General features: G+C 43.9%; 1 protein-coding gene across 1 annotated transcript; it reads left to right on the top strand.

The window, feature by feature from the left end:
- The first annotated feature begins 422 nt into the window (after nucleotides 1-422).
- LOC117433691 (mutS protein homolog 5-like) lies at nucleotides 423-23,976 on the top strand. The gene is made up of 24 exons (XM_059008789.1): nucleotides 423-573; nucleotides 1,353-1,476; nucleotides 2,399-2,479; nucleotides 2,582-2,632; nucleotides 3,146-3,267; nucleotides 3,808-3,917; nucleotides 4,247-4,282; nucleotides 4,499-4,581; nucleotides 4,816-4,861; nucleotides 5,269-5,407; nucleotides 5,678-5,740; nucleotides 6,060-6,188; nucleotides 7,774-7,846; nucleotides 8,128-8,237; nucleotides 10,410-10,490; nucleotides 12,947-13,034; nucleotides 13,479-13,665; nucleotides 14,174-14,300; nucleotides 16,680-16,829; nucleotides 17,529-17,603; nucleotides 18,075-18,218; nucleotides 19,995-20,132; nucleotides 22,040-22,113; nucleotides 23,360-23,976. Exons 1-24 carry the CDS (start codon nucleotides 496-498, stop codon nucleotides 23,469-23,471), a joined length of 2,421 nt encoding a protein of 806 aa, XP_058864772.1. The 5' UTR covers nucleotides 423-495; the 3' UTR covers nucleotides 23,472-23,976.
- The last annotated feature ends 1 nt before the right edge of the window (nucleotide 23,977 follows it).

The following is a 23,977-nucleotide window of genomic DNA, read 5'->3' as shown; positions in this document are numbered from 1 at the left end:
TGCTCTGTATGTTTGAAATGGGACCTGGTTTCTGGATGCTGCTCTGTGTGTTTGAAATGGGACCTGGTTTCTGGATGCTGCTCTGTGTGTTTGAAATGGGACCTGGTTTCTGGATGCTGCTCTGTATGTTTGAAATGGGACCTGGTTTCTGGATGCTGCTCTGTGTGTTTGAAATGGGACCTGGTTTCTGGATGCTGCTCTGTGTGTTTGAAATGGGACCTGGTTTCTGGATGCTGCTCTGTGTGTTTGAAATGGGACCTGGTTTCTGGATGCTGCTCTGTATGTTTGAAATGGGACCTGGTTTCTGGATGCTGCTCTGTATGTTTGAAATGGGACCTGGTTTCTAGATGCTGCTCTGTGTGTTTGAAATGGGACCTGGTTTCTGGATGCTCTGTATGTTTGAAATGGGACCTGGTTTCTGGATGCTGCTCTGTGTGTTTGAAATGGGACCTGGTTTCTGGATGCTGCTCTGTGTGTTTCTCAGAGGGAGCAGTGATGACGGATCTGGCCTGGGGTTCCTGTACAGTGACAGGAGATGGCGATGGAGAGGATGAAGACACAGGCCCCAGTGAGGTACCACAACCCCTTCTTATAATAATGAACGTATTGTGATACAGCTGCAGTTTAACAGCGCTATAGGATTGTAGCAAGTCCAACAAGACTGGGAGCCTCCCTCCCAGTCCCTACTCAGCTCTAACCACTAGAGCAGCCTCTACCAGTCTTTTCAGCTCTAACCACTAGGGCCACCCTTCCTACCAGTCCCACCATATCAGCCCCCCCTCAGGTCTAACCACCAGAGACAGCTTCCCTCCCTCCTTCCCAGTCCCTACTCAGCTCTAACCACTAGAACCAACCTCCCTCCCTTCCAGTCCCTATTTTATTATTATTATTATTATTATTATTATTATTATTATTATTATTATTATTATTATTATTATTATTATTTATTTCTTAGCAGATGCCCTTATACAGGGCAATTTACAATTGTTACAAGAGATCAGAGATTACCCATTTATACAGTTGGGATTTTACTGGAGCAATCTAGGTAAAGTACCTTGTTCAAGGGTACAGCAGCAGGGTCCCCCACCTGGGATTGAACCCACGACCCTCTGGTCAAGAGTCCAGAGCCCTAACCACTACTCCACACTGCTGCCTATTTAAAGTTACTGTAGAATTGTAGCTGCTGTTTTAATAAGACTATTGAATTAAATCCACTAGCGTCACCCGGCCCCCGATATTGGAGCCCATCTCTTCAGAGAAGGTGAAAGGCGGGAATGTGAGGCTGGTGAGTTAGCCCGCTGTCTGTCTGTACCCCCTTGCCCCCTCATTGAGCCATGTGTTGTGTATTGCAGGTGTATCTGAGCATGGTGTGTCATCGCGGGCAGCTGGGAGTGGCGTACTATGACACTGCGGACTACAGTGTGCACTACATGCCAGACACACAAGATGACTTCAACCTCAAACTGCTAGACAAAGGTGCACATGGACTAGGGAGTAACGCTGCATTGAAACTGCAGATTAACTTTAACATTTAAACCTTAGCGGCTGGTTTCACAGACCCCACGATAAGGTCTACTGTACGTACAGTAACATTGGATAGTCCTAAGCAGGGTCTGTGAAACCAGCTGTAAATGTTTAACATTTTAAAATATTGTCTATTCAGTATAGACTTTAATATTGCAGTAATTTAAACTGTATTGTAGTGTTCATAATAGGGGTTATCTAAATGGTTACCAGCATCCCCAATATGTCTAAGTCTAAGGAGAAAGTTTAAATAAATTAAAACAAAATCTAACAAGTCTAATTAAAATGTATTGTAACATTATAATTTCATTGTATCTGCAGTGTAACATTCTCCTAACAACTTTGTACCTGCAGTTTGTCATTATAATTACATTGTGTCTGCAGTTTAGCATTATTCTAATTGTAATATATCTTAAGATTTTAACAGAACTATGTCAAAGGGCCATTTTACCAATGTCACAGCAGAGACACACTATATGTGTATCAGTCAAAAGGTAAAGTTTGTAATGATATAGTCCTGATTTGTAATTGTTAATTATATATAGGGCTTCTGATTTTTGGTTTTAACCGATAAACACCCCCAATACAAAAAAATGAAATCGGTGTATGTCTAATACATACCGGGAAACACTGGAAATGGTTACTCAATTCACGCTGACGTCACCCCATTCCCAATGCAGTTAGTTATGCAAACTCAAAAATAGCAAAAAATAAACACCAAAAAATGAAATTAATAAACACAGAAAAAACAGAAGCCTTAACGATATAGTCCTGATTTGTAATTGTTACTTATATAGTCCTGATAGTGTTCCCTTAGCGAGCCCTTCGTTCTGGTGTGAGCTAACCGTCCTGGTGTTTGATTCTGTCCCCCTAGTTATTGAAGAGGTCCAGCCACTCTGCATCATTTCAAGTGCTAAACAGGATCGCAATGTTTCAGAGCGCCTAAAGAAACTGAGTAGGTCCATTTGAAGAAGTGCTCTTTATTTGTGTCTGGATTATTGTACTGAAAAATGAATCTGTCCTCTCCTCTTTGCTCTTCTCTTCTCTTATCTCACAGGCAGCACTCAAGATAAACCAGAAGTAGTCCTCTACCCCAGTGCTGATTTTGGTAGGCAGCCACATCCCTTATTGAAAAGTATTTCTTAATATGTGTATAGAACATCCAGCTCCCCTTCTTAACTAACACTAGAGCCAGCCTCACTCCCCTCCCTGTCCCTCAGCTCTAACCACTAAAACCAGCCTCATTTCCTTCCCTCTCTCCCAGTCCCTCATCAGCTCTAACCACTAAAGCCAGCCTCCCTCCCTCCCAGGCCCTCCTCAGCTCACCTGCCATTTGTTCCATACCCTCTTCTAGTCTCTTAGTTTCTCCGTCCATCTCTCTTCTCTCCTCTCTCTCAGTCCCTTTCTCCTCTTGCCCCATCTCTCCCAGTCCCACAATCTCTCCCAGTCCCTTTCTCCTCTTTCCCTGTCTCTCAAGTCCCTTTCTGCTCTCCCAGACTCTCCAAGCCCCCCCTCTCTGTCACTCCCAGTCCCTCCCTCCATCTCCGAGTCCCTGTCTCCTCTCCCAGCCCCTGGCTCCTCTCCTAGCCCCTGTCTCCTTCTCTCTGTCTCTGTGTTGCAGGTATTGAGATCAGTAAGCAAAGAGTGTTATCAGCTCACCTGCCCTTCGTTCCAGCCGGCCTGACTGAAGCTGAGCGCATTACCTACCTCTCCTCTCTCCTCCCCTTCGACTGCCTGCAGATGGTAATGGAGCAGAACAGGGCAGGGGGTAGGGGTATAGTGGTTGTTTAACGCCACGTTTTCCATCTGTCACTGGGCCTGACTTGAAAGCGGTTTGAAATCAGGCTTGTTCATTTCCATCAGCAACAGATCAGAGACCAAATCCATTTCAACCGGGACTCTGTCCATCAGTTGCAAAAGTCACTAAAGAAACCTTTTGCTTGAGTTGCATTATTTGTTAACCTGAGCAAGAGAAACATTTTATCATAGAAAAAAAAGATGGGAAATGTAATTCCACTAAATCAAATTTTTACCAAAATATTTTATTGTCATATGATAAATAGCAGATTTTTTTTTGGTTTGTGTGATACTGGGGTCGTCACGAGACTGAGTTTTTTACAGACTGATTTCACTGTGCAGGTAGAAATTGGGTTTAAGTCTACTTTAAGAGTCTGTGTGTTTAATTTGCATCTCGCAGTGAGGCTAAGGATCCTAAAAGATCCTCAAAATGATTTTGAATAGAGATCTCTCTTTTTTCTTCTCTTCCTCCTTCCCCTCTCTCAGATGTGTGCTGTGGGGGGTCTCCTCAGGTTTATGGAGAGAAGGAGAGTGGGGGTGGAGCTGGAGGACAGCAGTGTGAGGGTGCCCATCCTCGCCTTCAAACAATTTCTGCTGTAGGGTAGCCCCAACCTGCCGTGTGTTTGTGTGTGTCTCTGTCAGAATCTGTCTGTGTATGTGTGATTGTATGTGAGTGTGTGTGTGTGTGTGTGTGTGTGTGTGTGTGTGTGTGTGTGTGTGTGTGTGTGTGTGTGTCTGCATCTGTCTATGTCTCTGTCAGAGTCTGTCTCTGTGTGTGTGAGTGTATATCAGTCTGTGTATGTGTTTCTGCTGCTCTGTCTTTATATTTCAGTGCACCTGTCTGTCTGTGTGTGTGTATGTGGGTGTGTGTGTGTGCCTGCGTGTGTCCGATCAGTCTGTTGATTCTCCTTCTTTTTGATTTCAGAAACAATCTGGTGTACATAGATCACGACACATACTGGTAAGTTTCTCAAGGTTCTTAATGGTGCTAAACTTTAAAGCCTTAAAACAAGACTCACATTTTAACAAGACCTCTGAGCCAAATATCATGTAGAACTACTCTGGGGCTGTGATAGCGTAGCAGGCAGGCAGAACAGAATCATTCATTTTTGGAGTAATCTTTGAGAATCCCCCCAAATGTTTCTCTCTTTATCTCTCTGTGTTTTTTTTCCTCCAGTGTTCTGCAGATTTTCAAAGCTGAGCCCCATCCCTCCATATACAAACTGGCTTCAGGAGTCAAGGAAGGCATGAGCCTGTACGGTGAGGAAAGCTGTTTGAAATGTGAGAAACATCCTCAATAAAGGGGAGCCAGCGTGATTTGTAGAGGTGCACATTGAATTATCAGACAGGTAATAATCGACAGTTGATGCATCGAGAACACTTTCAAATTCTAAAAGAAAGAAGCGGTCTGTCTGGGTGAAGGGGGGGTGGGGGGTCAGGTAGTTGAGACCACTGTCCAAAATCATTTTACATTTTTGACATTTGTACTTGTAGGAATTCTGAACCGCTGCAAGTCCAAGTTTGGATCCAGGCTGATGCGGTACGTGCCCTTGTGTTTCCATTGCTACACAGTGCAGAATCAATGCACTGGCTGTCTGTCTGCGTTGCCATTGTATTGCCTCTGTCTGTCTGTCTTTCTCTCTGTCTGTTTGCATTGCCATAGGAGTGGCACTGTCTGTCTAGTATCGGTTTGTCTGTCTATGTGTCTGCATTGCTGTGAGGCTGACACTGTCTGTCTGTGTCTGTGTCTGCATTGCCATCGCAGTGACACTGCCTGTCTCTGTCTGTCTGTCTGTCTGCGCTGCTATAGGAGTAGCACTGTTAGTCTGCTTTATGTGCATTGTTGTTGGAGTGGCACTGTCTGTCTGTCTGCATTGCCATAAGAGTGGTGCTGTTTATGTGTCTGTCTGTTAACTTGATGTATCTCCCTCCCTCCTCTCTTTGTAGCCGCTGGTTTCTCAGACCCACTCGGGACCTGGCCGTGCTGAACATGCGTCAGGAGGTGATCGAGTTCTTCACCTCCCCGCGGAACAACCAGGTGCTGACAACACTGCAGGACTGCCTGAAGAACATCAAGGGCATCCCGGTGAGAGAGGGGAGAGAGAGGGTGAGGGGGAGAGAGAGACAGGGGCTGACAACACTGCAGGACTGCCTGAAGAACATCAAAGGCATCCCGATGAGAGAGGGGAGAGGGGAGAGAGAGGGAAAACTGACAGGAGAGAAGAGATAGGAGGCAGAGAGGAGGGAGAGATAGGAGGAGAAGGGCAGGAAGAGGAAGGGAGAGGAGGAGGGAGAAGGGGAGAGGGACAGTGAGAGTGGTGTTTGGGTGTTTGTGATGTGCTGGTTTTTATTGCAGGCTATGCTGAGGAGAATGACCCTGTCTAACACCAAAGTGAGTGACTGGCAGGCCCTCTACAAGGTAAATCCAAATTAAAATGACATGGAATGAATTACCCCCACCCCCAGAATATCTATATGGACTAACCGGCACAAGCTGGTTTTATACATGAGGAGAGAGGGAGAGGAACAAAAGATCTTGATTGCAGGGGTGTTTATCCTTTCAGCTGTAGATGTCAGTCAGTAACACTGAGTAATAGTGATACATGTATGACATTGGCAACATGTCACTAACATTTAGAAGATCATTATTCTCTCAGTCATTTACTGCACTTTGCTGTGCTTTTACTAGGTGATACCCAAGCAGTAAACTTTCTCTCTCTCTCCCTCTCTCTTTGTAGATATCGTACAATGCTGTGTGTATCAGAGACACAGTGAGCTCCCTGCCTCAGTCTGTGCAGCTCTTTAGAGAAATCTCCCAGGCTTTCAGTGAGGACCTGCACTACATATCCAGCCTGATCAGCAAAGTGGTAAGGGAACAGCATAATGAGACACTAACACTGATACACACACACAGAGACGCACAGCTATACGGAGAGACACACTGATACACTGACACACTGGGAGACAGTGTGTCTGAGACGTACACACTGACACAATGAGACTGTGATAAGGTGGATGTATGTTGTGCAGGTTTTTCACAATAAAGTATTTGGAGACTTAGTTTTCCAAAATAAGGGTGCGTTTTATTTACAGTGCACAGAGAAACCAAAAAAAATAAATAAACAGCAAACAAAACAAAAGCCTAACTCCCTCAAGGAGTGTTAACTAAACACTTGGTTTCCCTAACTAAATGGTTGGGACAGCCAAGCTGTTTTCCCCAAAAAAAACACATGAGAAAGGTTGCACACAATAACCATATAGGTTGTCCTCTTTGGGTCTCAAACAATCCCTAGCTCACCCTGCAGGGGCTGATGATGATTTTCCATTGTACTTACTTTGGACTCAGTCAGTGGTCTCCGACGGTCGGAATGAATCGTCCGCACTGCCTCGAGCTGCTTCTTTTGTTAAAGTCATACGGCCCTTTCTTGTGTGTCTGTGACAACAAAACGCACAGGATCGGATGATGTTGAAAAAATCCAACATTTGTCGCATGGTCACAAGCCAGTGAAGCGCAATAAAACACGTTTTTGAGGAACTCTTAATAGAAGAAGTTCATTAATATTAAACCGCCCATAACATGCAATTACTCTCCCAATCAAATCAGTAACGGTGCTCAGCTGTTCAGTACATATAATCGGAGGCAGTTTGGAGAACAGCTGATCAGTTTTATTTGTTTGCTGCTCATAGTAATTCAGCAACAGTATTCATTTTAGCAAATATATAGGAGCCAATTTACACATTCACTTCATTCAGTTTAGGGGCAATTTTAAATTCCTGTTCTGTCTCAAAGTGTCCCTGGATTGTGGAGCCTGTTGGCAGGCCTAGTCACAAGTCGACACGGGCAGTAAAGCAGACTTGCTGAAAGTATGACCAACAGCTACGATAACTGCTACGTCAAAAAGTCTGCAAACTCGGGGGGGCTTCAATCCTTCTGGTGTCCGCAGCTGACATACGGCTTTTGTCTGCGAGAGAAGTATAAACCAGCCTTAAACACACAGTTATTACAGCTCTGAAACCCAGACAAAATGACTTATTTTATAGGGCTCTTGATTAGAGACCACTTTTACCAAATGATTTACACCTGATTTGTATCTACAGACATTAGCGTTCTCCCACGACCTCTAGTGGACACTCTTAGAAATACTGCTAATTCCTGACTCACTTTTTTGACAGAAAACCTGGACACAGCGCTCTGCTCATTCCCAGGCTCACATACATGTTCTTTATTACTTTTCCCTTTTATTTTATCACATTGAGACACTGACAGATACACAGAGACACCGACACACATTGAGACGATGAGAAACACAGACACACTGACACACACAGACACTGTTACTAGTTTGTCAGTAAACAGCACACAGCAATCCATGTTTTATATTATAACATGGTGTAATAACATGCAGTTCTCTCTGAGGTGTCGCACTGTGTCCTCTTGTATTTGGACTGCAGGTGGATTTCGAGCTCAGCATTGCGGAGAAACACTTCACCATCAAACCCAACGTGGACCCTGCCATTGATGAAAGTGAGGCAATTTCTGTAATGTGTGCCGTCATTCTGAGTGCTTCTCTCTGCAGTTACTCGAATACTAATGAAAGACACATGTAACACAGGCTAGATCAACCAAAGTGTCTTTACAGAAGTAAAAACAAGTGCCATCTTGTTTCCTATTTCTGATATAAACAAATATTTATTACAGTTCAGAAATCAGTTTACACCTCCTGCTACATTACACAAAACAAATCATTCTCTAAATGACCAATGGATTCTACTCTACCCCCCGCCCCTCCTCCTCTCTCCCCTCAGAGAAACGCAAGATGATGGGTCTGTCTGACTTCCTGACTGACGTGGCGAGGAAAGAGCTGGACAATCTGGACAGCCAGATTCCATCCTGCAGTGTTATCTACATTCCACTGGTGAGGGGCGAGGAGGACTGGGAGACACTGGGAGGGAGGCTGGCCCTAGTGGTTAGAGCTGAGATGGGACTGCGAGGGAGGGACTGGGAGACTGGCTGTAGCAGTTAAAGCAGAAGAGAGACTGAGATAGAGGGAGGAGGGCACTAGTGGTAAGAGCTGAAGAGGGACCAGGGATGTAGTGCTGCTCTGGCACTTCGAAAACAAAAATTATGTATAAAAAATTTCAGTCATTAAATGTACAGAGGCGGTCACTGAACAAACTAAAAAAAATCCCTGGATCTCTGAAGCACATCCTGCCTGTTCACCACAATCAACTAACCACCGATCTCAAGAGTGTCAGAGAGCACTCTGGCCGTTCATAAAGTCCTGTGTCCTCTGGTGGAGCGCCCTCTCGGAGCGCCCAGGGCACACTGTGACTGCTTCGATTCAGGAGCTTGGTTCTCAGACACAAACACACTGAGCTCTGGCTCAGGAGCTGGGGTCAGTCACACAAACTGACTGCTCTGGCTCAGGGGAGGGGTCTCAGGCACACACACTGTGATCTCTGGCTCAGGGGAGGGGTCTCAGGCACACACACTGAGCTATGGCTCAGGGGAGGGGTCTCAGGCACACACACTGTGAGCTCTGGCTCAGGGAAGGGGTCTCAGACACACACTGAGCTCTGGCTCAGGGGAGGGGTCTCAGGCACACACACTGTGATCTCTGGCTCAGGGGAGGGGTCTCAGGCACACACACTGAGCTATGGCTCAGGGGAGGGGTCTCAGGCACACACACTGTGAGCTCTGGCTCAGGGGAGGGGTCTCAGACACACACACTGTGAGCTCTGGCTCAGGGGAGGGGTCTCAGACACACACACTGAGCTCTGGCTCAGGGGAGGGGTCTCAGACACACACACTGAGTTCTGGCTCGGGAGGGGTCTCAGGCACACACATTGTTAGCTCTGGCTCAGGGGAGGGGTCTCAGACACACACACTGAGCTCTGGCTCAGGGGAGGGGTCTCAGACACACACACTGAGCTCTGGCTCAGGGGAGGGGTCTCAGACACACACACTGAGCTCTGGCTCAGGGGAGGGGTCTCAGACACACACACTGTGAGCTCTGGCTCAGGGGAGGGGTCTCAGACACACACACTGTGAGCTCTGGCTCAGGGGAGGGGTCTCAGTCACACACACTGTGAGCTCTGGCTCAGGGGAGGGGTCTCAGACACACACACTGTGAGCTCTGGCTCAGGGGAGGGGTCTCAGACACACACACTGAGCTCTGGCTCAGGGGAGGGGTCTCAGACACACACACTGTGAGCTCTGGCTCAGGGGAGGGGTCTCAGACACACACACTGTGAGCTCTGGCTCAGGGGAGGGGTCTCAGACACACACACTGAGCTCTGGCTCGGGAGCTGGTGTCTCAGCGTTAGAATGGTAGAATAAGTACAGTCTTTTGTCCTATACGGTTACCAAGACACACAAATAGTGCATTCAATTATTTGTACAATTGACTCTACTGTGTTTAAAACCTTCCATTTTTTAATGGTTTTTATTTACATAGTGGACAATGACATTTGTTTTTGTTTTATGTGTTGGTGGGTATGCAAAGCATTAAGCTAAGTCAAAGTTGTTAATACTGCAGTTAGAAATGTAGTCCTTTAACAACAGAAGCCTGTTAAAAAAAAAAAAAAAACTGCCTGTTTAAAACTGTTGATTTAGTTGTAGTGATTTTTACCTTTCACTAACTCCCTGCAACACATTTGCTTTGTATCATTTTTTCTTGTTTATCAATTAGAATACATAATACATGCCTATTATGCCATGTATTGTGTACACTACTGGGGCACACTACAATGTTACTCATATTTCCCTTTTTAAAGTAGAAATATAAATAAAGTGGTATGTTTAAAATGAAAGCATTCTGCTGTTGAGAAAAAAAGCACATTTGATATTTGAAAGTATGTGTGCTTTATCGGTGAAATAGAACATTTTTTAAATTAATTTCCCAGTCTATTAATTAGAGCTGAGAAGGGCCTGGGAGGGAGGGAGGCTCTAGTGGTTAGAGCTGAGAAGGGCCTGGGAGGGAGGGAGGCTCTAGTGGTTAGAACTGAGGAGGGACAGGGAGGTTCCTGTGGTTAGCGCTGTGACTCATGGTAATAAACTGATCTGTTTTATTTGTCTGTCTGTGCAGATTGGATTCCTGCTGTCCGTGCCTCGCATTCCCAGTATGGACGAGAACAAGGACTTTGAAATCGAAGGTCTGGATTTCATGGTGAGTTCAGTACTGACCACTGTGCACACAGCATTTTAAAAACCATAAAGACAAATATTAAATACAATATCCACAGTCACATGATCGCGGAGAGGGGACACACTTGTCATTAGGCCAGTGTTCTTATCCTCATATATGACATCATACAAGATATGATGGCAATGAGTCTGGTGTAATGCTGCCACCAATCTGATTTATAAACCATAAGGGCCAAGGCTAGGTTAAAAATAGCAGGTTCAAATAACCAAGAGAACGATACAATAACTAAAACTCATCAAATCCAACTCCCCAGTTTATTAGACGGGGTGACTACAATACATTGAAACTCATAGAAGGAAACAAGTGGGTTTGATAGCTGGATCTTCAAAGAATATTTCAATCTGCCGCATGACTGAACCAAAATATAATCTCTGTAAAATATGCCTGAGAAGGCAGCCAGTTATATTTTATTTTTTCAAAGTAATACGTTTCCGTAACTAGTTACAATCTTGTTCAGGTAACTTGTAACTGTAGCAGGATTACCTTTTTAAAAGTAACTTACCCATCACTGACTGAGGTGCATGCTCATAGCTGACACCAGGAAATGTATTAAGTGGCTTGATGAAATAGGGCTTGTCTCTTTCATTTACCACACAGGTATAATTACAAAGAGCAAAGCACTGAGCTGCACCCCTCATGCTTAACAGCTTTAAACAATAACAAGACAGCAGCAATGATCTCAATGAACATTTCTTAAAACACCCAGCCACACCTCTTACTCTTTAAGCCCTGCAAACACGAGGAAACACGTTTCCAGAGAAAATGTTTCCTTGTGTATGCTTGATGTTTCTGTGCTTCCAGAAACAGAAACGTGATTCCTGGAGTAGATCAGGGTTCTACTTTGAGCAACATATTACCTTTAGCCTATCAGGAGAGACTGTGAGCAAGAGTCATCGATCATGTGACTGTGCAAGATGGTGGCTTCTGCAGAAGATGACATGGTTTGGAATCCTGCTACAATCAGTCGTTTTTATTGATATGTACGCCGATGCATTATCGTGTCATTTCGGGTTATTCGTGATCCTACAAGCCTCAGCAGCTCCTCAAAAGTGTCTGGCTCCATACCAACAAAACTGTGATAACCGAAGAGTAGCTCATTTAAAAGATTATGTTACGCTGCTCTCTGCTCAAGATTTAGGATCCACTCCCCTGTCCACACGACTCTGTTCCTGTGCTTTCCCCTTCTTTCACAAAGTTTTAGTGCAATTAGAAGTGCAGTAAGGCTTTCCTTCATTTTGGAGTGTGCAGCAGGAATGATCACGTGCTGCTTGAAAAAAGGTTCCAGACAACTTTTGAAGAAACATGTTTCTACATGTATACTGGGCTTTAGAGATATTACACAACGAATATAGCTAGCAGCAATAATCCAGAATCACACACCTCAACACCTGTATAGGGCTTATCCTACCATATACCTACTCACCCTTTACTGCACTGAATTTGCAAAATTTGTCATTTTGCAGTTTCCTCCTGTGATCGAGTGGTTTGCAGTGCTCAGGTGTACAGGTGATGCAGGTGCTCCAGCAACGACAGACACAAAGTTCACGGTTCACAGTTCTTTATTTTCTTTCTTTTGTGCTTGAGACCGTTAAATAATAATGCTGGCTCTACAAAACAATGTGTATTGCCAGCATATATAAACCACGGGGTTCAGTCCCGAAATAATAATACAAAGAACAACACACAACACAGACACTTCTCCTGACAGTGAGTGCTCTGAGTGCAGGTGCGGTGCAAGGTAATACAGTGACAGTCATGCAGTGAAGTCCGGGCTTGATGCTGGCCTGTAGCGACAGCTCCTGGTTCATGTTAGCCGTCTAACAGTGACAAACACAGACAGTTAGTTTCCACAAAAAAACAAAACACTTAACACTCACGATTCGCTTGTCACAGTCCGTTTCCTTTCTTGCTCATTCTCATAACCACATCAAAGGAACAGATTACAGCGTCACAATTATACCCTTAGTCACGCCCCCTGTGATAGCTAGTCCAGTCACGTCTCCTCCAATCCACGACTGACACATCGCGTACCGCTTTAGGGCGATGACTTCGGGCATCGTGACTCCGCCCCCTTCCTGGCTGGCTGGCTTCCGACTGACCCTGGAATGAACTGCCAGACCAACCAGTACGAGGCACTCTGTTCCTGTTATACAGCACCCTCACAGATCGGGAGGGAGATTGTCGACTAGGATTCATTCGCTCTCTGTCACACCCCCCACGCTTTTCCCATGGTTACACTATGCATTTATCGTAGTTGAAACCTCAGCACCAGCTCCAGCAACTGAACGCAACTGACATTGTGCTTTCCAAGGGACTGAAACAGACACAGTCCTGCTGTGCATTCTGAACAGCAGTCTATAGTTTCCAAATCATCATTTTACATATACCTCAATTTATTATTGCCCCACTCATTGCAGTTCCTGTCTGAGGACAGACTACACTACAGGAGCCAGAGGACTAAGGAGTTGGACACTATGCTCGGAGACCTGCACTGCGAGATACGCGGTGAGCAGCACAGCCTTACTAGCGCTGTTTGCGCTGTTGATTTACATAGAGCCGTCACCACAGTGTGTACAAAACAGCAAGGCTCTGGCAGACAGACCCCAGATAGACACTCATGTTGGATAGCTGCTGTAAGACTTTACAGGGTTTTATATTAGTGTTATATAGGACGGTCACACCAGCATTGCCCTGTGTACAGCATACAGCAAGGCTCTTCTCAATACACAGCAGGCAATGCCAGTGCACTAGATTACAGCTCTATAGACACCGTGTTGGGTAGCTGCTGCAGTTCTATACAGGGTTTTCTATTAGTGTTATATAGTGTGGCTGTATTCCTACATGCTTTCACTGTTCTCGTTACACTTTGCCATGCTTTCACTGTGCTCTGTTACACTTTGCCATGCTTTTCCTGTGGTAAGCATTTCTCTGTCCCCGCTGGCCCCTCAGATCTGGAGACGGCAGTGATGACGCAGCTGCAGGAGAAGGTGGTGGAGAAGGGCCCGGTCCTGTACCAGGTGATGGAGTACTCCGCCCAGCTGGACTGCCTCATCTCCTTGGCGCTGGCTTCCAGAGAGTTCTCCTACTGCAGACCGACCCTGTCCACCGAGCACAGCATCAGCATCCGGGACTGCAGGTCAGACTGCAATAAACAGCACTGCTCAGCCTTGCAGAGTATTAGAGATTATTGTACAGCTATGAAGAGTATTGGAGTGTATTGCGCAGTATTGTAGAGTATTGGACAGCATTGCAGTGTATTGCACAGTATTATACACAGGTTTGCAGAGTAATAGACAGCGCATTGCACAGTGTTGGAGGCTTTTTATACAGCATTGTAGAGTATTGTATAGTACTGCACAGTGTTATACAGTCCAGGGATGGAAATAAAGCTCCCATTGCATTGTAATTAGACAGAGCATGATACAGTATAGTGGAGTATTGTACAGCGGTGTAGGTTATTAAAAAGCATTGCACAATATCACAGAGTCCTTTTCAACATTACAGAGCATGCCCTGTATTGTTGAGTATTGTGGAGTATTAGATCGTACGGATCAGTACTGCATAGCACATCACAGTATTATGGAGTAGTGGATTAGAGCATTGCCCAGTGTTAAAGAGTATTGCCACTCCCTCCCTCCCCTCAGGCACCCCCTGGTTGAGATGTGCACTGGCATGTACGTGTCGAACCCGGTGCTCAGCTCTGCAGACGAGGGCAAGATGAAGGTGATCACAGGACCCAACTCCTGCGGCAAGAGCGTCTACCTGAAACAGGTGAGACACAGAAAGGGAGGGGAGGGGAGGGGGGGAGGGGGGGAGGGGGCGGTGCGGCTGGCTGTTCATGGCTCTGGTTAGCAGTAATGTCTCCTCTCTCCCCTGTCTCTCGTCTTTCCTCTCTGCTGTCTCTCCTCTGCCCCCAGTCCGCTGTTGGCTGTAATGTTCCTGGGTATGAATGTGTCCCTGACCAGCTTGTATTTGGGGCAGTGCAGTAGGGAGTGGAGCTCCACGTGGCTCTGTGTCAACCCTTTTCAATTGCTAATGTGTGGTCGCTCAATCTATATTTGGTCAGTAGTTGTTTTTGTTTTTGGTCTTTAACTCTGACCAGATATTCTGCCAGGGCGTATGGTTTGTTTAAGCTCTGGTAGCACTCTAATTTATGCTGTGATTTTACTTGGCTCTCCCAGTGTATCAGGTTTTTTTTTTCAGGGCGGTGGTTTTTTTAGATATCACTTATTATTATTATTTGTTTATTTAGCAGACGCCTTTATCCAAGACGACTTACAGAGACTAGGGTGTGAGCTGTGCATCAGCTGCAGAGTCATGGATGTTAAAGAGAGTTGGGCTCAGGTTACACCCTTGTCTCACTCCCCTGCCCTGTGTGAAAAACTGTCCTTTTGTTCTTAATTTTGACACTGCTTTTATTTCCTGAGTACATTGATTTAATCATATTGTACACCTTGCCCTCTATGCCACTTTGGAGGAGTTTGAAGAAGAGACCAGGGTGCCAGATTGAATCAAAGGCTTTTTTTAAGTCGATGAAACATTGACATGCTTATTGATAACGGCCTGCAGGGTGTAAATGTGGTCTGTAGGGCGGTGCTTTGGTAAGAAGCCTATCTGGCTTTTACTCAGCACGCTGTGTTCTGTCAGAAAGTTCAGTATTTGGGTGTTAATAATACTGCAGAATACTTTCCCTAAGTTACTCTTTACACAGATACCCCTATAATTATTCGGGTCTAATCTGTCTGTATTTTTATATATTGGTGTAATGAGCCCTTTGTTCCAGATCTCTGGGAAGCAGCCTGTGCTAGAGTTAGAGTTTCACCAGGGCCTCTTTCAGATGGTTGTTGCTGTATTTTAACATCTCATTGCTGATGCTGTCGAGGCCACAGGCTTTCCTGGCTGAGAGGGACTTCAGTTTGTCTGTCACCTCCTGCAGGGTGATTGGGGCATCTAGAGGTGATTGATTATCTTTAATAATTCTTTCCAGGTTTGCTAATTTATCAAGTAATTCATTTTGATTTAGTTAGATTATTTTTGGGGATTGGTTTGTAAAGTTTTTCAAAATATTGTTTCCAAATATTTCCATTAAGGATTGCCAATTCATTGTTATTGTTACTGGAGTTCAGATTCTTCCAATTTGACCAGAAAGAATTATTATCAATTGATTGTTCAAGCTGTAATAATTGTTTGCTCACGTAGGCTTGTTTTTTCTTGTTAAGTGTATGTTTGTAGTGTTTTAAAGTTTGACAGTAATTGAGTCGTAATTCTTTATTTTGTTGAACTCTATGTTTCAGATTAGGTAGTTCTCTTAATTTGCTCCTCATTGCTTTACATTCCCTGTCAAACCATTTTTCTTTAGGTTTTGTTTTCAGGATCTTAGTAATTGCATTTGTTTTCCTTAATTGTATGCTGCTATTAGTAATATTTTGCTGAAGTCTCTCACAGCCAGATTGACTCCATTTGCATCAGTCTGATAGCTTTTATGTAAGAAATGGTTTAACATGTGTTTGATTTCGTCACTGTTGATGATTTTCTGGTATTGTAAATGGCTGGTTTGTTTCCATGTATAGGTGGGTGGGAGTTTGTATAGATGTGTATGTGTGTTTACATCAATGTTGGGCTGTGCTGACCTTTTTAAATACAGCACTGTCTGGCTGTGGTCTGACCAGATAGACAGTGGCCTGACTAGGAAGCTGTTAATGAGCTGGGGGTCCATGTCAGTGATGAAATAGTCCACCACACTGCAGCCCCGAGCAGAGCTGAAGGTGAATCTTCCTAGAGTCTCCTCTAGTCCGGCCGTTTACAATGTACATTCCGTTTACAATCTCTCTCTCTCTCTCTCTCTCTCTCTCTCTCTCTCTCTCTCTCTCTCTCTCTCTCTCTCCGTCCCCGTCCCCGCCTCTCCTCTCCTCTGTCTCTCAGGTGGGGCTGGCTGTGTTCATGGCTATGGTTAGCAGTAATGTCTCGTCCCTCCCCTGTCTCTTCTTTCCTCTCCCCTGTCTCTCCTCTGCCCCCTGTCTCTCTCCCTCTCTCTCAGGTGGGGCTGGCTGTGTTCATGGCTCTGGTTGGCAGTAATGTCTCCTCTCCCCTGTCTCTTCTTTCCTCTCCCCTGTCTCTCCTCTGCCCCCTATCTCTCTCCCTCTCTCTTAGGTGGGGCTGGCTGTGTTCATGGCTCTGGTTGGCAGCAATGTTCCTGCGTCAGAGGCTCACATTGGCCTGGTTGATGGGATCTACACGCGCATGCAGAGCCGGGAGTCGGTGTCAGTGGGTCTGTCGACGTTTATGATCGACCTCAACCAGGTGACAGCGACACACAGCAAGGGAATACGTTGTGGGTACAGTGTCTCTTATTGTAATAGGACATGTCATCTGTGCGAAATTATGTCTATTATATAAAGAGACCCCACACATGACGTATGAACTTATAATAAATCACAAAATCTAAAATTGTCCTCTGGAACTACTAATAAGTATATGGTGCGGTCACGCCAGCGTTGCCCTGTATACAGTACAGCACAGCGAGGCTCTGCCCAGCACACAGCAGGCAATGCTAACACATTAGATTACACTTTATAGAGACACCATGTTGGGTAGCTGCTGTAGTTATATACAGAGTTTTACAGTGCAATGTGTGAAAGGTACTGCAGGTATCTGATTCTTAAGAAGGCACTTGCTGTCTGTTGTTCCTTCTAGTTGTATTTCTGTGTGTTCTGCTTTACGATATCGATGGATTATAAGATAAGTTGAAACAAGGAAGGCATTACTTACTAAAGCAGGTGAGAGGGTGAGGCTGTTCTATTTCAAAAGATTGTCTGTTAAGCCTCACCCCACTATGTTATTGCATCAGTCAATTTGGGCAGATCTCATGTCAAACTACACAATAATACCTGATTTAAGATTGAATGAATCTTAATTTCTCTCCTGTCACTCCCTATTTCCTTTCTCCTTCCTCTCTCCTCTTTTCTCTATCACCTCTCTCTCCTGTCTCTCCTCTCACAGATGGCCTGTGCTGTGAACAATGCCACAGAGAGATCCTTGGTCCTCATTGATGAGTTTGGTAAAGGAACCAACACAGTAAGACACCATACGATTTCCTGAGAACTCGAAATATACAAGCATGGTACTGCAGCTGTGTAACTGTTTACCAGTGCCAGGGTAGCTCTCTCTCAATGTTGACTCAATGACTCACGAGTTGTGTGTGTGTGTGATGTTTTTTTTGGATTATAGTGGTTGTGGCTCAATAAATCATTCCATGAATCTTCCTTGTTGTGCACTTCTGTTTGCTATACTGGTCTCTAATGTCCTGGCTTGAAAGAAGCATGTCATTGTAAAAATGTATTTAAAACATGAAATGTTAGATAGTTTTGCTCTTCCTTGGTCATTTCACCTGACCCCAAAGGCACTTCTAAATTGAAAAGATTTCCTGAGAGTATTATGGTTAACAAAAACCATGTTAGCTATACCATTTTTTTTTTTAAACTGCGCATTTGGGATCTATGCAGCTAATGGAAGTAAAAGTTAGGGAATTGTGTCTTTCTGTTTCAGGTGGACGGCTTGTCCCTGCTGGCATCCTCTCTGAGACACTGGCTCCATCCTGGACAGGCTTGTCCCCATGTCTTCATTTCAACAAACTTCCACAGCCTGTTCCAACTCAACCTGCTGCCTGAGAGTCCACTCCTGAGCTACCAGGTACAAAGAGACACCGAAACACAGAGTGTCACAGAGACACTGAGAAAAACTGAGACATACAAACACCGAGAGAGACACTGACACAGACACAGAGAGACACTGAGAAAGACAGAGAGCGACACAGAGAGACACTGAGACACAGAAACACAAAGACATACACACAGAGAGAGAGAACACACATAGAGACACACTGACACACGCAGAGACGTACAACCACAGGAGAAACTCAGACATGGGATATTAAACTGGCAAGGCGCTGGATATTCAGAAAATGCATCTGGAAAGTGCAGCTTATGTTAGGACCCACTAGATTGCAGTATTAGCTATAGCAATTTAAAGAAGGTTCTGAAGGTCCTGTGTTTCATTATATTGCCACTCACAGACTTCTCTCTCTCTGTCTGTCTTGTCCATCTATATCAGGCCTGCTTTATTGTGATATAAAGTTATTTGACTAAATATTGACTTGAATTTCTTTCCCTGCTTATTACCCCATGATAAGTGGTTGTGAAGTGTTACAGGACACCCTGTAACGTTAATGAGAAACAGTCGTTACCCATGCTATCCTTATTGCAGATTTATATTTTTAAACATGTTCCCACCTCTTAACATTTTTAGTCACACATCATGGCTCATAAATCAAGTGAGCAACACATTTCTCAACAATTACTCGGGAGCGTTCGCCAATAGAAAATAAAAAAAAATGTCTTCTAAGGATCACAGTGTATCCAGATCACGCTCCTCCTGCAACAATGCTGGTTTTTCTTTTCCCAAATACGCTACTCATCTCAGTCAGAGCGCCAGCCTTGTTGCAGGAGGGAGCATGAACCGGATACACTGCTATGTTTAGAACAAAGAATCTTTCCTCTGGCGAACGTTCCAGAGTAAAAACTGAAAGAAAGTAACCCCCTAGTTAATTTACTTACAACGTGTGAATAAAAAATATCAAAAGAATCGAAAATATGTTGGAAACAAAAATGTTGCGATACAAACAATGGGCACAGCACAGTTAAAGTAATGTGTTTCCTGTAAACACTGCAGAAGGTCCTTTAACTCTTTGACTGTCATTTTTTTTATTTGACATATACACTGTCTGGCCACTTTATTAGGAACTCACCACCCAACTGGATTTGGAGATGCCAGTCCCAGTGTCAGATGGAAACTTACCATACCACATCAGTTTCATTTATTTAGCATCCTTCATGTGGAAGCATCCCAGGGTGCGTTACAAAAATATACAGCAAATGAAAAGAGCTCCAAACTGCTCACTAGTGAAAGGCCAAATCAGACAAATATGTTTTAGGGTTTAAAAAGACTGATTGACTCTCTCAGCATTCGGATAGAACCTGGAAGTGAGTTCCAAAGTGAAAGAGCTTCAGAACTAAAAGCCCTTCCACCGTACGTTTTTAATTGAGTTCTTGGGATTATCAAGAGACCGTCATTGGCAGATCTCAAACTACGAACCTGGTTTGTAAGTAATAAGTAACTGATACAAATAGGCAGGGCCAGAACCATGAATAGTCTTTTCAGAGAGAGCAGCATTTTGAAATCAATGCTCTGCTTCACAGGAAGCCAATATTCTGACCTTAAAACAGGAAATACAGCAAATAGAGTTAGTGTGTGTAATTGTTATTGCCGTGACATTTTGTATTGACTGCAACTTATTCAATGAGATGGCATTGCAGAGACCTATACATTTAAACTCGATATTGTTCAAGTTAGAAATACTGAAATAAACGTAATACATTCAGTGAGGGATGTTCTCCCTTCTCATTGCAGACCCTGGAGACTGCTGTGGACGGGGAGGAGCTGGTTTTCTTCTACCAGCTGAGAGAGGGCGTGTCGACCTCCAGCTACGCTGCCAACATCGCCACCCTGGCCGGGATGCCTGCCAAGATAGTGCAGAGAGGGGTGGAGGTGCGGGGAGCAGACACACATCTCGAGCCAGGCTGTGAAGCAGCGCTGCAGCTTCCAATGACATCCATTTTCTGATTCCATGAGAGTGACTGCAGCTAACAAAATATTCCATATTTCGCCATGCACATCCATATGTATATTTTATATAGGGCTTCTGTTTTTTGGTTTTTATTAATTTTATTTTTCGGTGCTTATTTTTAGTTATCATATCGAAATTATTGTTTTCAGTTACTTTCCGAAATGCTTGAGCGTTTTTTTCTGTCACAATATGTAGAGTAACTCGATAGTACTTGCACACTTACTTGTACCTTCTTTCTTTTGCTGTCTTCCACAATGAAATCCTTACGGTGACTGGGACATTCACCTGGGGTTTTTGTGTGTCTAGGCATTTTTTTACATTTCGCCACAATTTGCAATTCTGTTTTAAATTCTTCCTATCTAACTAATATAGCTTTAAATCCCGCGAACAAGCCTTCTAATTTTAATCTCGTTTTAAATCTCGCAAGCAGAGTCTCCAATAGTTGGGTTTAAACTATTCAGAACAAATCAATGATAAAAGTCAGGAAGGAGGGACATTGCCCAACTGCACTGGGAAAGGTGTTTTTTTAATAGGAAAAGGGTGAAGTCAACATGAATACAGTAACCATTTCTAGTGTTTTTCCAGTGTTATTGGCTCAACACCAATTTTTTTATTTTTGTATCGGGGGGGGGGGGGGGGGGGGGTGTTTTATCGGTTTTTATGGGTTTAAACCAAGTCAGAAGCCCTAATTATATATCCATCTCAAATGTGCAATTTTGAATGAAACACATGTTCTAGCAAATCATATATCATTCTAAAACATCAAAATTCAACAGTAGTGCAGAAAACTGAGAAACAAACAGCTGGAGAGCGCTTAAGAGGCCTTCAGTTACATGGCTTGGGGGTTTGATAGTAAGTCAGCCGGTGTTTTTTAGAGACTGGAGTAAACTCTTTGAAGATATGGCTTGATAACTGGTACTACACGAGGTTAAAGAAATCAGTACACTAGCCATGCTTTCAGACTCTTGCACTGCCTGGGTCATTTCACTCGGAGAGTGAAATTGTCCCCACCCCAACAGATAAGAATAAGGCATAAGAAACTTTGAGCTTCCTTTAACCCGGTGTAGTACCAGATCTCATGTTTTAAAATGAATATACATGTGTGTTATATTAGAACACGTGTTAGTTTATAACTGCACCATTGAGACCTATGTAGCTAATGGAAGTGCAAAATGGCTTATAGATATATGGAATTCGTTTTTAAATATAATTACTGTTCAGAAAAACATGCCTCAGGGTGTCATTCAGACACAGCTGGTTGGGTGTGCAGTGGCAGGTGTTGTGTTTGTTGTTTGTTGTTTTGACGCTGTTCCCATACCACCTGCTCACAGATCAGTTTTCAAAGGGCTCCTCAGTCGTATTGGAGATCAGATTATACAGAAATCTGAAAGCTGATGTAAAATCTCAGGCTGTTTGACAATTGTAATGTTCTGGAATCTCAAAATATGCATTCCGGTCTCCTCAGCTTTAATATGCACAGATGTATGTACTGTACAGCTCTGGCACCAAACATGATTCAGACAGTTCCTCTAGTTTGACATAGACTACAGAGGGAGTATTTACACACAGCCAGCATTAGCAAACACATTTCTTGCTGTTCTGTTTGTTACATCCTCTGGGGGACGGAGTGTTGTACAAGGAGGGCTCTGTTCAGGCCATGTGATGATATATAAATACAACGTGAATCTAAACAAGAAAAATCTATCAGTTAAGATAATTGAGATATTTCACTGTCAAACCACGTTGCTGTTTATACTGCTGTATTTTGACTGCTGTCTTTCTGTGTGCGTGTGCGTGTGTGTGTGTGCGTACATGTGTTTGTGTTCAGGTGTCAGAGCTTTACCGGGCAGGAAAGTGTATCAAGCGCCTGGACCAGTCCACCTCCCAAGAGCAGTTTGACAGGTCAGTGCTCTCGCTCTCTCTCTGCCTAAAGATATTACAGATAGCTTATCATTTTCTGAAGTCTGAGCTCAAAACATACTAGGTTACACACATGCACCCCTGTACAATTGAGCACCAATCAACAGTAAAGACCTTTGTCACAGAGTAACTTGAAAGCTGATTAGAAACACGTTTTTCTGTGGGGAAAAATGCAGCTTTTCTTGGGTTTCTAGAATCATCATATTTTAATGGGCTTCATTTAATAACTGCGGACAAAAAATACTTCCACAGCCTGTTATTACACCCACCCCTCGTTATATCGTCCCTCATTATACTGCGGATTCAGATATATCGATTCGGATATATTGGCTCCCCATTTTTTTATAGTCTTAACTGCGCAAAATTAGCACATCACAAACAAAAATACACAAAACAATTAAAAACAAAGCATTAATATCGTACTGTTATCATATACACACACATTGCACAATAGCAACAAGCCTCCTATGTTGAGAATGGATTCTTTCAATGCAGTGGGTTTGTGCATTCAAGAAAGGAGAGGAACACTCATGAAATTAATTGAAGATTTAAATTGATGAGAAGCAATTACCTTTCGCAGTACAAATTAAAACGGTGTGCAGCTTTTTATACGAAAAATGAGAACAACCGGGTTGTGTAGAGGATTTATACTGGACCCTGACGCCCCTGATAAAACGAGGGAGTGGTTGTACATTATTTGTTAGCCTATTTGTTTTATTATGGGTCTCTCGCTGTATCGCGGCCCTCGATATATATAGCGGATTTATATCAGACCCCGACACCCGCGATCTATCGAGTGGGTGGTGTAGTATTATTATTATTATTATGAAGAAGATTCAGATTCAGCCTAATTCCTTCTCTGCATATGTGTGTAAAGAGGTCTGTACTGGGGCTACACACAATGACTACTAATTTGAGTCGAATATGATTTAAAAATACTCAAATAGGTTGACTACTTTCCACTTAAACATTTTAATACGTTGTGTAGTTGATAATGTCTGGTGCCCTGCATGTAAGTGTACTGTTTTGGAACACGTTGCTGTTTGCGCACAGTAATTTAAAAAATGCTTGGAATTGCAACTATTTATTAATGCTCTAAAATGTCACATACTTAACGGAAACCTTCACAATTATGCAACGTACGACTGTTGGCTGACTGTCACTTTTCTATTTGACTGGCTGATTATTCAGTGCTGCCCCTAGTCTGTACCGTCCATGTGCGTTGCAGGTGTAAAGAGCTGGTGAACAGGTTCCTGCGCCTGGATCTTGAGGACCTCAGTGTTGACCTGCAGGAGTTCATGAGAACAGAGGTGCTGTTCGCTGCTGCTTCAGTCTTGTAGCGCAGGCTGCAAACAAGGGAATGCCTTTGGTCTTTCATACAGAACTGAATGTGAGAATAGTAGTCTTGTACTAGGAGACATGGAAAGGGGGTCGACTGGACAGCTTCTCTTCCATTAGTGAGAAGACAATATTTTACCACAAGTGACAGAAAGAGGGAGATCTGGACAGACCAACTGATTTATGGGAGAAGACTCCAATCTCGTCATTAACATAAGGGAGTCTTTTCAGTCATCTCATGTACAAGCTACTGTCTTTGTACTATTGAGACAGGAAAACAGGGTTGGGGCTTCACTGAACATATCCGAGAGAGAGAGAGAGAGAGAGAGAGAGAGACTGGAAGCCAACCCTGTTTTAAGAATACTGCCTTGTAACTAACAGACATGAACCTGGCCAGTCATCTCCCTTTCAATCTCTCTTTTATAGTACAAGATGGTCCTGTCACTCCCTAATGTCATCGTGTTCATTGAGTTATATCAGAAATGCATAAAATGGTTTTCAGTTTAAG

This window comes from Acipenser ruthenus, chromosome 38 (assembly GCF_902713425.1).
Source record: "Acipenser ruthenus chromosome 38, fAciRut3.2 maternal haplotype, whole genome shotgun sequence".
Classification (NCBI taxonomy): Eukaryota; Metazoa; Chordata; class Actinopteri; order Acipenseriformes; family Acipenseridae; genus Acipenser; species Acipenser ruthenus.
The sequence above is the reverse complement of the archived record's forward strand: the minus strand, read 5'-3'. Positions and strand labels throughout refer to the sequence as shown.

Bases quoted from the DNA above. Each gene is read 5' to 3' on its own strand.
- LOC117433691 (XM_059008789.1), top strand. From the start codon at position 496: ATGACGGATCTGGCCTGGGGTTCCTGTACAGTGACAGGAGATGGCGAT. The intron at 13,666-14,173 runs GTCAGACTGCAA...CCCTCCCCTCAG, and splicing joins ATCAGCATCCGGGACTGCAG to GCACCCCCTGGTTGAGATGT. The intron at 16,830-17,528 runs GTGACAGCGACA...CTCCTCTCACAG, and splicing joins TTATGATCGACCTCAACCAG to ATGGCCTGTGCTGTGAACAA.